The following is a 13,237-nucleotide window of genomic DNA, read 5'->3' as shown; positions in this document are numbered from 1 at the left end:
TGCAGTGCAGGTTAACAGAATTAGATCCTCTGAGCTTAGATTTGCATGGGAGAAAATAAAAGTGTTTGTTAGATTGTGACTTCTCATCACAGGGCACAGGGGGGTATTTTTATCAAGCCACCTACCGCACTTCAGGAAATAATCTGGACTTTTGCTCCTTACTGTACTTCAGCAAACCAGCCACTCCAAAGATCAATACATTTTGCAGTGAAATAGGATATCACCTGCATTGTAGTCCACAGAAAGTTAATCAGTGAGTATAGCGCAAAGCAAATAAGGAACTGGGGAGAGGCGCAATAGGATCTTTGCTCCTGGCGGGAGGTGCGGAGAAGCTGTGTGCCTGGACAGCCCACGCAGGAAGAAGCGGTGTGCTGTGCAGGCAGGGAGGAGGATGGGATGGAGGAAGGTACCCTGCTTGTCACAGAGCAAAGGGGGATGAGTTGCCTCTGACTGGGCTTTTGTATACCAAGGGGTAGCAGCTTTCCAAGAATCTGTATGATTTCGCAGCTTTCTGTGTCATTTCTGGTGTTGGTTATTTCTCATAACTATATCAGACACAGGCAAAACACGAAATTTGGGGTTCAGATACAAGCGCTGAGGCAATATATTGTGGTAGCTGTGTGATTTGAATCACTGTGTCTATTACAGGTATGTCACTGATGTATTTTAAACTGAAGCATGTGCAAATAACTTAACAGCACAGTTGACCCATTCACAGCTAAAGTTATAATTTGTACTAGATTTGTAAGACAAGGAGTATTTTGGAAGCATGTGTTGTCTCGCTGAACACTGCAAATGTGATCTCTGATTCCTTCTGGAAACCCACCATTTTGTATAGCTCATTTTTCACACCAAACACAAGTTTGGTATGTGATTATTAACAAAACCAACAATCTGTCCAAAACCTAACAGACAGTGAACTATGTTTTAATTTCCTTTTCATGGTCTGCTTTTTTTGGTTGACAGCATCTATCCCCATGATACATTGTACCTTCATCTGTGCTGATCCTGCAAACAATTATGAGCCAATAACTACATCAAGCAAATTCCTCTTACTGAAATACACAGGTACTCACAGAATGGTAGCCTTAGGTTAATTCACAGACTGACCCAACATTAATGCAACACATAGATATTAATATCATTACTTTTACAGCTGCTACTGATGGATTTACAATCTAGAAAAAGAGACCAACTCCTACCTGCTAAACGGCTATGGATAATACATTTGAAAACAGATCTGCTAAATACCATGTTGTGCCACTGCTTAAGGATAGTAGCAAGTTCTTCATTCCCTTTGGAAGGGCACGTGTGCAGGATTTTCTAGTGAACACAGAGCAGAGCACTCCACAGAAATATCACTGGAGCTGTGTCTTAGCTCTTGTAATAATTTATTTCTGCATCTGCCACAAATACTAGTGAATATATCTTCCTTAACCCCATTCTTCCCTCTTTAGAAAAGTGATGCTTCTATCCAGTTGATGGAGAACTTATGGGAGAAAAATATATATATATGGCTTGATCACGGTACTTCTGGACTTATCCAAGAATGCAGCTACAACCTGAGTTCTGGTTGACTGCATGGTTGTTTCAGGAGCCTGACATTTGATAGCAATCCCTTATTTCCCCCTGTCTAAAATGGGGCTGCAGGCATTTGGTTATCTCACAGGATGAGTTGAAATAGATGCACTAGTGCTTGCCAAGCTCTTTCAGAATATAATGGTTGCTTTGCACCTTGTTTCCTTTTTAAAAAGAGTAAAGCTTGGAGGTGTTGCATGGGCATTCACACCAGATAAGGTATTGAATAGATGTGTCTAGTATAATAATTAACAATGAAAATGCTTTCCTGTGTTTTTAATGAATCCTTAATTTTAAAGTGAAAAACACCTGCAGAGGTTTGCACCTTTGACAATGCTATTGTGCTCATGTTTGTAGACTTACAGAGCAAACCACCTTGATTACCCTTGGAGATCTGGGTGGTAGGCTCCCTTTCTCACTCTTTATAGAAAAGATTTTTGATTCTGTGTAAAACAACAAAACTTAAGAGAAATCCAAGGGCAGAAACCGAATTATCAGGAGTTTTCATGCCTGACTGCTTGCTCACTTGCTTTTGGTTTTTTTATTTGCTGGTTTATAGGCTTTTATTTGGGGACCTATATTTCTAGCACACTGAGCTGCACTTTGACCATCTACTTCAGAGCTGCTGGAAATGGCTGGCAGGGCAACAGCCTGGTTTCTACTCAGGGAACCACATAAAGCAAGCAGAGGACTGGAAGGGTGCTCGAGGGATGTCTCGCCCATGCCTCACCTTGCACAAATGTGCTGCAATGCTGATGTAGGCAGTGTGGCATAAAGACAGCTTGGTCCCTGTGCTCTGCCTAGATTGCCTACCACTAGCAGAGATGGGGGTCCTGCAGCCTCTCTTGACTTCCCAGTCCCGCTCACAGGGGATTCGCTTCTGCAGGGTTTGCTCCTGTCTCACACATCCTTGTCCGTGTACTAACCACAGTTCTGCAGACTGTCTGTTAGAAAACATATTAACAGGGGACTATAGAAGGCAGGGGCAACTAAACACAGAGCTTTTCTTCCAATTCAGATAGGAAGCAAGTGCAAACTATTACCATTTGTATGTTTTTGCAAAGCATTTACCATTCTAGGGTGATCAGAGAGTGATCACCTGGTGATACACAACAGACCATTTATGTCACCAACAGATCAGTTGGGTTTTCTTACCAAGAATGGAGAACTCAAAAGCTTTGTGCCAACAAAACCATTTCCCTCACCTTGGAGTAAGCTGCTTCGCATCCAAGCACTAGTGAGAAAAATGAGAACATAAATGTGTACAATGATAGCACATCATCAGCGCTGGCAGTTAACACATTAGGTCTGGGATCCGTGATCATTATCCGATCCAGGCACATCTAGCTCACCAAAATTTGATCCAGATCAGGCCTTGGCACACAGCCATTTCTTTCTCTTGAGACTGTAAATACACTTCATAGGAATTTCTACCAACTTTGTATTTTCACTCTGAGGACAGGCAACTTCTAATCCCATATAAAGCCTGCAGGTACCTTGTTAACCCATCACCACTTTTCTTGAACAAATGTGAGCAAGAAGAGTGAGCCGATACCAGGCTAGTGCTTTGCAATAGGTGGCCCTGGCAGTCTCAGCCAGTGACAGGAGCCATAAAGCTGGATCTAGCACCTCTGCGGACTGCTGCCATAAACGTAATCTCATGCTCTGCATGATTACCTACGCTTCCCTGCCTCCTTTGCTCCTGATTTTAAACAGGAGATGCTCGTGGCATGAATACACCTGACACAGGACAGAAAGATTTCATGCTTCTTGCGGGATACCACTCTGATAACCTCAACCTCACCTGGGCAACCCCCTTCATGGGTAAAAAACTGCTGTTCTGGTGGGACGTGTACCAGGAACTTGCCTGCCCAGCCATAGCAATCCATGCTTGTTCCCTGAAACACTCCCGCCAGATCCCTGCAGTGTGTGCCTGACTTAACTGGTAATTTTTCATCTTCTCATTGATTAACTATCATGAGGAGGGAACAGCATAATCAATGAACCGCTCTGGTTTTTTCAGTGTATGCAGCCCCCATAGAAATCCTATTATTTTCAGGTTTATTATTTTATGTTCTGCTTTTATTGTCTCTCTGAAGTATTGCTACTTCCTAATTAAGTGCATCAAAACCATAATATAGCAACCCAAAGTATTTTATTTCCCTGTAAAGGATTATTGCCACAAGAGTGACTGTCACTAGGCAGTTATATCACTATTAGTAATACACATTTATATTATGATAATACTCAAACCCCGTATTTGTGATGAGACCCTGTTGCTCAAGACCCTGGAAACCCAAAGAAATTAATAAGTTTGTGTTCCAGAGCACACCCAGAAATAGCCATACATGTTCTTCATGCTTTTCCTCAATTTCTGGCATCTCATTTAATTTTTGATTGACAGACTCAATACTTATATAATTTGCCAATTTCTGGTCCAGATGCAAACCGATTATTTGAAAAGAAACCCCCTCCATAATGATGTAATTTGAATCAGCGTATCCATCAAAACATGTATTTGGACGCATTTCAGTTCAGGCTCGTACAATCTGAGCAACAGGTAACTGAAGGAGAAAACTGCCCTTGAAGCTTCTAATTGGTTAACATATACCCCACTTGATAGGACAACCAAAGACAGATAGGATGGAGATGACATATTTTCACATGACTGTTTGCGTTGCAAATGTGTTCTAGTGATGAACGAGAAAGATCCTCGTTGCATACGCATTTTGCAGGAACGCAACGAATCCTTCCATTACCTTTTGCATCCTGTCTTCGTGACATTATTTAGAAAAATTAGGAGAAGCATTTCACACCCTGGAAGCGGGGGGCAAGGGTGGGGGGGCGCAATTTCTTGCTCCAACTGTGAGTGTGTGGGAGCAGAGACTGCCATTCCCTTCTTTATCTCAAGGCTGCAGCCAGGAGGGTGTTGAGATACCACCCCAGCCCAGAGCATCCCTAGCACCAGAGCACCAAGCAAGCTTTCCCAGTACCTTGTAATTTCTGGCTGTACTCTGTCCTGTCAGACTGACTCCTCCTTAGAGTGCCATGGTCCCCGCTGGCGGCAGTGCTCTCCACCACAGGCTCCGTCCTCCTCCTCTCCCCCATGTACAGCTTGCTCCTCAGGAGGGCCAAATTCCTCCTCCTGCCCCCCACGCCTTCCTTCCCTGGGCAGTCCGTGCTCGCCATGGCCAGCCTTGCTTGGTGGTGCTGCGGGTGGCAGGGGGGGCAATAGCTAGGTTTTTAGGGAGGTGAACTCACTGCCTAGGTGAAGGCTGATTCCTTTGGGCTTGGTTTTGGAGCAGGTTTCCCCAGGCTCCGCAGGGCCCGGGCTCAGCCCTGCCACCTGTGCCGGAGCGGCTCCACCCCCGGGAAGCTGCCGCCCCAGGCAGCGTTTGCATTCACCTGCCTTATGTGCAAGCACGCCCGGCGGGGCCGGCTTCAGGGCCAGCCCCAAAAACGCAGCCATGCACAGCCTGCTCTCCCTGCTTTGGGGCACACTCCTCGCCCTGCCTCGGGGCCGTGGGTGCCGGCACCCTGAAGCGGAGTCGCATCCTCCCAGCTTTGCCTGGGCTGCCCCTGCCGTGTGCAGCAGGGAGATGCCCGACTGTGGCAGGGCATGGCCACGCTTCCATCACACGCCTTCCCTCTCCCTACGGCTGGGGCAGTGGGGAAGCAGAGAGCAAGGCAAACATGAACGGGAGGCCAGCCACCCCCTTGACCCTTGCTCATTCTCCTTCCCCGGGGCTAGTGCCCAACCTGCAGCCTGGTCAGGACCCCAACTCCTAAAGTATCAAAATGCATCTGCCAGGCTCCTGACCCCACTGAGAGGTGTAGCCTTTAGGCTGGAAACTCCTGATCTAAAGGTTTAAAGGGAGACTGATCCCCCAGGACAAGGAAGAAAAGAGCTGGGAGGGACGTGAAAACCCCTCCAGGAGGTAGGAAGCAGCGTGGACCTGGTGCTTGTCTCAAGCCAGGCTGTGTCCTGTCCTGCTTTACACTGCGCACAGAAGTGACACAAAAGCCTGCCCGCAGACACTGTCGCAACAAATCACTGTGCTCCGATGGCGGAGGAAGTGGACAACAAAACACCTGCTCGTAATACCTCTGGATTGGCCCCTGGAAGAGATCTTATTATCCTGTCTGTTAGCAATGGCCTCTGGCACACAGGCACTGTCTAGTGATCCTCCGTAGCGCCGGTCTAATCAAGCTCATGTTAAAACAGCAGGAGCTGCTGGCATCTAAGCTTGGACCGGACTTATCCTGGGAAGAGCCCCAACAGCCATCAGTAGCAATCACTGTCGCTGCTGTGATACCCACCCCCTGCGGCCCTGGCTGCCCTAGGAAATGCCTGGTGGGAGCCCTGCCGTGCAGCCTAATCGGTGTCAGTCTCACGCACGCTCATTGCCACAGCATCTGCCGGGGGACACAACTAATGTCCCTCTGACAAATGCTGGCAGAGCATATTGCTTTAGCATTGCCACACCGTGTCCCTGAAGGACTGTGTAGTAAAGAACAAGCGGGGATGCAACATAGTAGTGTATCCTCGTTTCCAACTTTTATTTTTGTTTAAGAAGCTGGTCCTGCAGTGCAACCTCCTGATCAAAGCCCCTTGTTTCTACCCAGCAGTGAAAGGAAAAGGTTATGAAACCGTTAAGCAATTTGCTACGTCAAGTCGCAGCACCATGCCAGTGCTGCACAAAGTGTCCAGCCCAAACACGCAGCCTGGCAGAGGAATAAAGCTGTGAGGGGGCTACTGGGAAGACTTTGTGCTTGTGCAGAGAAGTCACATATTACGTAGGCAATTCATGTGTTACATCTCACCTCCTCTTTGATATTCCCTAAGAAACTCTTTGTTTTGCAAGTCAGACCACAAAAGTTCCTTGAAAGGCAGAGCAGTGGTGACAGTGGGGAGAGGCGTATGCAGGGACTAACCAGTGACACCCTTGTGACAAGTACCAGAGCCCCAGCAACAAGTAAACAGATTAAGGTGGGAGTTGAGGGAAATCAACCACCCCATTTTGTTACACTGGGGACTTCCTGAGGGAATATTTTTTTCTGAAGCAATGGCTTGGCAGTCAGCAAGGGTGGTAAAACTGGTTTAAACAGTCACCACCCTGACTGCCCCCCTCCCCCAGATAATTTCGTTCCCACTTTTGCTGCAGGGTGTAAACACCCACATTTGAGACGTGATGGAGGAACTGATCTGGCCAAGAGCTCCCTCCCCCCTTTCCCCTGGGCTATTTTCCATCTGGAACTGTGCTCCGGTTTAGTTCATCACCCAGCTACGCAAGCAGTTGTGGCAGCATGAGGCAGGGGATGATGCAGGGGCACATGTGAGCAGCTGGGGGTAGGGCTGACAGTTGCTTAAGCCAGCATTGCTCTGAGAAGGTATTTCCCCCAGCCAGGATCTTATGGTGTCAGGCTTTTCAGAAGACACAGGTCCCATCATTTATACGAGATTCCATTATATTTATTTAAATTAAGATAGCTTGGGAGAGAACTGGGGAATATATTTTGGCTGGGTGGAGGTGGAAGAACAAACTTTATAAAATTCTTGGCTTTGTAGGCTCTCTGCCACATATGCAGAGTTACAGCCAAGATAGGATATAATAAAGTTTGTTCAGGTATTTATTACGACAGCAATCTACCCACATGCAAAAGTTGTCTTCCTCTTCCTCCTCAGCTCAGTCGCAAGGGTGTGAAAAGGTATGCGTTTATTCAGCAAGGGAACAGTTGCAAGGAAAGCCGTTTGTGGTCTGCTGCTGCCTTTGTGCTCGCCATCGTTTATCTGGCTTTGGCCAGCAGCACTATTTCTGAGGCAGCCAGGAGCCCAGAGCTAGCTTATGCCACAGTTTGGAAATGTAGATGAGTACTTTCTGTAACCTCAAAATGTCTCCTCTGTGCCACTCGGCATGGAAAAGGCTGAAAATAGCATGTCTCCAAATGCATTCAGGGCCAGGGGCTTCCCTATCCCCTCTGGATGGATAAACTCCTTTCCAGGTTTATCCATCGTCACGTTAAATCCAATGATTCTTTTACACCAATGGGCTGTGCCAGTGCTGTCAGTAGGAGGAATATATAAAAACAGTCAGATGTGTATTTGAGCAAGAAACCCCTATAAACTCTTTATTACTGTTTACTATACTTTACCTGGTCTATAACAAAATGCCACAGAAAGCACAGTCAGAACGCATATGAAGTACTCGGCTTCAGCTGCCACTCGCAATAGTATGAGCAACCCTCTCTCAATTTCCAAATTATCCCTGCTCCCTTCTGGCTCCAGTAACATCTGATGGTCAAGCAGTATCAAAGCCACTGATCTGTAAGGCAAGAGGGAATATTTGGCATCTACACAGACAAAACACTCTTTTTACAATTAATGTGAAAATCTCTTTAACCACTGTATGCTGTGCTCATCTAATTCTCCTCAGCAAACTGGAATCCAGTTGATGCGAGCACTCACATAGGAGTTATTTGCTCAGAAGCCACCCTGCTTATGAGGCAGAACAGGTGCTGGTGTCAACATGCAAAATATTGGCATTGTGTTCCCAAGCAACTGTATTAGACACATATAAGAGCCTATTGTTGCACAGTAAATGCTAACCTTTATCTCGGTCCTGAGCCATAAACGAACTGGGAGCGCCATCAAGACTGATGGCCATTAAGTAAGCAAACAGTTATTTGTTTTCTTGTAATACCTCACAGCTGTTAGAGGAGATTTCTTTATAACTTAGTATCGCAGAGCATATATGAAAAATGCTGGTGCGGGTTGACTACCATGCCCGTTCTCTTTGGTTGGAGATACAGACCACTGATGGAGTCCTGCGGCAATAACACCAGACTGCCATTTTCAAGTTTGTTCACTGCAATGGCCAGCACAGCCATCAAGCAAAAACAGGGTCTCAATACACGGCTGCAGAGTGCCTTCAGCAGCCAGCACAAATTTTGCCCACATAAAGAGATTACACTCGACAGGCAGTGGAGGAACAGAAGGTACCGTGGTACTGCTGCAGAAAGCTGTCCTACCCTCCTCACAGGTGAAGCGTGACAGCAAAGAGCGTAGACATCTCTGTGGCTCCCCGCCTCTGTACAAGGAAGCCTAGGTGTGTATAAAAGCAAGCCCATATCTCTTGTCACTCTGCCTGTATGCACAAATCATAGCAAAGATGTTTTCAGAGGGACAAAAAGTTGAGGCTTTGATAAGAGCACTCACACTTAAGGCCCACTGAGGACTTTGAGCACTGGGAAGTTGCTAGTACCTACACCCTACCTGTTTGCAGCTATACTGGTAAGATAAGAACAGAGTGATGGGTGAGGATAAAAGCAATAAAAAGGGAAGGCTTAAGGACAGGTAAAACTGGAGTCTACACATTGATTTTTTCACAATGAATGAATCAAAATTACTTTGAAATATACATAGAAAAAAAACTTCAAACACCTCTCAATAGTACAAAAAGAGAAAAAAGCCTGTCTCGTAGGTGAAAAGTTTAGTGTGGCAGCGTTGCCTTCACTCTTACTGTTGATCATGCCAAACCGGTGATTCCTGTAGAGAAACAGGTCTTTAGAAGTAGGTGCACAGCGATAATTTCTTTTACCCCTGTCGATGTGTTTCTCGTCTAAATATTTGTAGGAGAAATTAATAAAGCAGCTGCCTGCCAGGGCTCAGGCTAGGCTGTGGATACTTTTCAGATGGGAAGGCTCAACCTATCAGGCTAAGCAATCCATCTCCTCTGACTGCTGCGATGCTTTCTTACTCTGAACAAAGACTCTGCCCTAGTTTACACATACAAAAGGCTGACACATTTTATGCCTAGGGAGAGGGACCTGGCTCTCAAACAAAACACCTGCCGGAGAGGAGAGGGGATGCTGAGAGAAGGGTCAACAGGGCTTGAATTGTCCTCACAGCGCCAGTGGATCTGTCACTGTCCAGCTGGGGCTTTGTGTCAGCCTGTGAAACAGGCTCCGGGCCGGGCCAGCTCCCAAAGGTGCACATCGAAGGGCAGTGCTGCTTTGAAAGGGCTACAAGGTGCAGAGGAGAGGGGAACTCACTCAGGAACCCAGCAGCCCTTTGATTTCTTCAGGGTTACAGCCACGCAGTTATTTTCTAAGGAAAATAACCTGACCGTCTTGATCAAGTAGATGGCACTGTGTTATCAAAGCTAATGAGGAAAGACAAGCAAGCAAGCGAGGCACAGATAAAAGGACAGGAAGATGAATCTTCATTATTGTTATGTTTCGATGTAAAATAGAGGGGTGTAGAAATTACCAAAGATGAAATATTTTCTGTGGGATTCTCTGAAAACCTTATGTCTGGCAATTCACAAATCAAGAGGGGAATGGAGCCTAGAAAAGACTATGATGAGCAATAGGTAAGGTTTTCCTTCTAGGTCCCCATTTCAAATGGTTATAGATTTGCAGCTTTGCACTAAAACTTCATGTTTCCAGGCAGCATTTTTATAGCTGAACTGGAACCCTTTTTCTCTCTTTTTGTGTATATGCACGTATGTGAAAGGATGAATGAAAGAATGAACAGGAACAAAGACTGTTTGTTGATTTCTGTTTTGTGATGGGGAAGTTACTTTGGAGTAACAAAAATAAGACTCTTCAAAAAAAACTAATTTCCAGTTCATACTCACAAACAAGTTTTGGTGGGAGTTGCGGTAGGCTGACAATCCTTGGCTCATGGGGCTTAAAATGAACTCAGTACAGACGCCCAAGGGGGAAGAAGTGGGCATACCCTACGAAGCTTGACTCAGCCACAGTGCCCTGGTCTCTTGATTGGCAAGTCACTTTCTAGGCAGAGGTCCAGAGAAGTTAATCTGGCAAGTGAAAATCCTAACATACATTACGGGGAGCCTAACAAAAAACACAGTTAAAGACAAAACTAACAGCTCAGAGAAACAATTTATTCAGAAAAAAAAAGGGTGTAAACTTGACACTTTCCTAATCATGGTAGTGAATATTATGACTAAACATGAATTTTGCATAAATACAGAGGATCAGCCTTTTTAAAGCAACAGGCTTACTGAAGTGAGTTCACCGCTACAAAAAAGGGTTCACAATCTAACACAAGGTACTTAGTTTCTTTGGGATAGGAGCCTCTGTCTTTATTCACATTGAGATGGAAAGTAGCATGACCCGATAAACTTAATTCTGGTTACTGAAATACACTATTTGTTCCTTTTAGTTAGATGATGTACTCTTTTGCTGCCATCAAGCATTCGTCAGCATGTGAAATGCAAATACATGTGTGAGTAGGCTGTGCGTAGACATCCTCTCCCAAATTCAGCTGTGCCAGTGAAAGAGGTTACTGGCTCCAACAACTCATCATCCTCCTCCTGCTGCAGACTGCCAGTGCAAAGATCTGCAGGAGTTGTTCATGCTCCTTAACTTGCTTCGGTTGAAAAGCCGCCTGACTAATTCAGCCCACGTCCCTAAATTAAACGGCCACAGCTAGCCTTGCTCGGCTTGGTCTGAACTAGGGAGCACTGATACGAGCTGATCCATCAGCACCTTGCTGAGATGGTCGCAGCCGAATGAGCGAGTGCTGGCAAGCAAGTGCAGGCAGTGACCTGTTCCACTGAGGCAGCTGGACGGGGGGACGGCTGTCCATGACTGCTGGCCTTCTGCACAAAGGTAGCAGCAGAATAGAAGGCTGGCAGGAATTGATTCTCTCAGATTAATGGTCTTCTAAGCCATGGAGATAGAAGTTATATTATAGCAAATGTTAACGATAATGATGTGATCACCAGTCAAGAGCAAACGCACTGAAATAGCACATAGTGGTACTAATGAAATTCTTCAAAGCCTTATTAGCTGAAAAGATGAAAATGATTTTCATTCAGGAGGAAAGGAAACTTTTTAAAAATTATAATATAGATAATGTTTTCTGCATTTAATTTGCACAGCCTTTTCATGGGCAAAACATTCATTTTGTGTGTGTGTGTGTGTGTAAATACATACAAAATAAATGTAAATGTACACTGCAGATTACAAACTTTTAAAGTAAGGATGTCCTTCAGGCTTAGGTGATTATACTGCTGCTGAGTTTTTGCTATACTCCAGTGGCATTCTGCTGGAATGAGATTCACCCCTGTGCAGAGGGCAAACATAAAACCTAAGCACCATGTAAGCCCTACTTAAGTCTTAAGGACCTGGTTCTAATTCCACTGAAATAAATAGCATTATTTTCATGGTCTTTCAGTGGGAGCTGTTTCAAGGTCAATAAAAGGGATCAGTCCTATACGTGCCTTTTGCTGGCCCAGTTGAAATGGTACTTGAAGGAGCTGCGTCTAAAATGCTTGGGAATAAAAAGAGGTGAAATAATACCTTGGTAGTAAAAGCCTTGTTATTCTGGAGAAGTTGCTTAAGGTAGCTACTGGAACCAAAACATTCATTTGCTTCAAAGGTTGAAGAATGTTGGGTGAATTCATCCTAACCAGGAAGCTGGTCTTAACCAAATCTGACTTGAGAAGTACTGTGCGTACTTCTGCCATATTCTGTGTAATGTAATGCATAATACTGAGAAGTACAGTAAAATCTATTTAGAGCTTTATTATTATTATAATTCTTATTTCTGCAGTACTAAGAGAATTTAGGATACCTGAGAGCACTAAAACATCATGTTCTCTGCTCTGGCAGCATTACCAGGGTTTCTGTGCATTCTGCTGCTGCTGCATCATCTACTCCTGCTAGGTAAAAAGATGGCATCTATTTAAGCATCTAAAAAGTGCCTGCCCAGAAACTCTTTTATATTTCATAAATTCCAAGAGTTTCACAGCTGATTTCCCATTACAGACGAGAAATCTGTAGATAAGTCCACGTTTACAAACAAGGCAATGGAGAATCTTGCACTCAGACTTTCTGCATCTTGCAGGAACTCCTGGCCACAGCAGTGTTTTTCACTTTCCAGCTTATACAGGGAAATAAATATATATTAGACTCTTTCTAGAATAACCTTCAGGAAAATAAATATATTGGACTTTCTAGAATAACCTTATACTCAACTGCCAATTTTGCAAGTGTAAAAGTACTCTGTGTGTGTTCAGTAAGTGATTTTCAAAGGCTCTGACCTTCCATAAATGAAATCCAGATTTCTCAGAGCTTAGCAGAGGTGGAAGGCTAGGCCTATGGCACCTGTTTGTTTTCAGCCTGGCCTGCTTCAGCAGCCTGCTAACTCAAAGAAAGCACATAATAGATGCTCTTATAATAGAAAAAAAAATTTCTCTACTCTTTAAATTATTATTCCACATGAAAAATAGATTATTTGCCCCCTTGACAAACTTAAAAAATGAAGAACTTCAAGTAGAGACTGTACATGAAGAGTTTCACCCGCTCATGTCCAGTTGAAGAGGTCACTCCTGAAAACCTTTTGTTTGGTGAACTCAGTGAAGAAAGACGCCAGCTTCTCTGGTGAAACACCAACTACTATTTCGCAGCTTCTGCAGAGGTGGGTCGTGGGCCTGAAAAACAGCCTCTCTCTTCTCCTGGAGATGCCTGCTGTGACAAATATAGCAAGCAGTGGCATAAAATAGAGGAGACCATAGCGGTTTTTTTCCCCAGAGCCTTTATTGTAATGGAAAATCCACACAGTAGAATGTAGGTCCCTCCAAGACCCAGAGTAGCAAAGAACACATTTCAGAGGAGTACATGGGGA

General features: G+C 44.9%; 1 protein-coding gene and 1 long non-coding RNA gene across 2 annotated transcripts in view; one reads left to right on the top strand and one right to left on the bottom strand.

Annotated features, from left to right (window-relative positions):
- The window catches only part of ARHGEF38 (Rho guanine nucleotide exchange factor 38), a 40,192-nt gene extending 34,980 nt beyond the window's left edge, over positions 1–5,212 (bottom strand). The window contains exon 1 of the mRNA XM_009513104.2: positions 4,572–5,212. Within this exon, the coding sequence (XP_009511399.1) occupies positions 4,572–4,767 (196 nt within the window). The 5' untranslated portion in view covers positions 4,768–5,212. The remainder of the gene's footprint in view (positions 1–4,571) is intronic.
- LOC135313281 (uncharacterized) lies at positions 234–1,637 on the top strand. The gene is made up of 3 exons (XR_010372900.1): positions 234–406; positions 967–1,068; positions 1,157–1,637. It is a non-coding gene; the product is annotated as an uncharacterized LOC135313281 (long non-coding RNA).
- Positions 5,213–13,237: the final 8,025 nt, after the last annotated feature.

The sequence above is a fragment of the Phalacrocorax carbo genome, chromosome 4, assembly GCF_963921805.1.
Source record: "Phalacrocorax carbo chromosome 4, bPhaCar2.1, whole genome shotgun sequence".
Classification (NCBI taxonomy): domain Eukaryota; kingdom Metazoa; phylum Chordata; class Aves; order Suliformes; family Phalacrocoracidae; genus Phalacrocorax; species Phalacrocorax carbo.
Note: the sequence above shows the minus strand (reverse complement) of the source record. Positions and strands in the feature narration are given on the sequence as shown.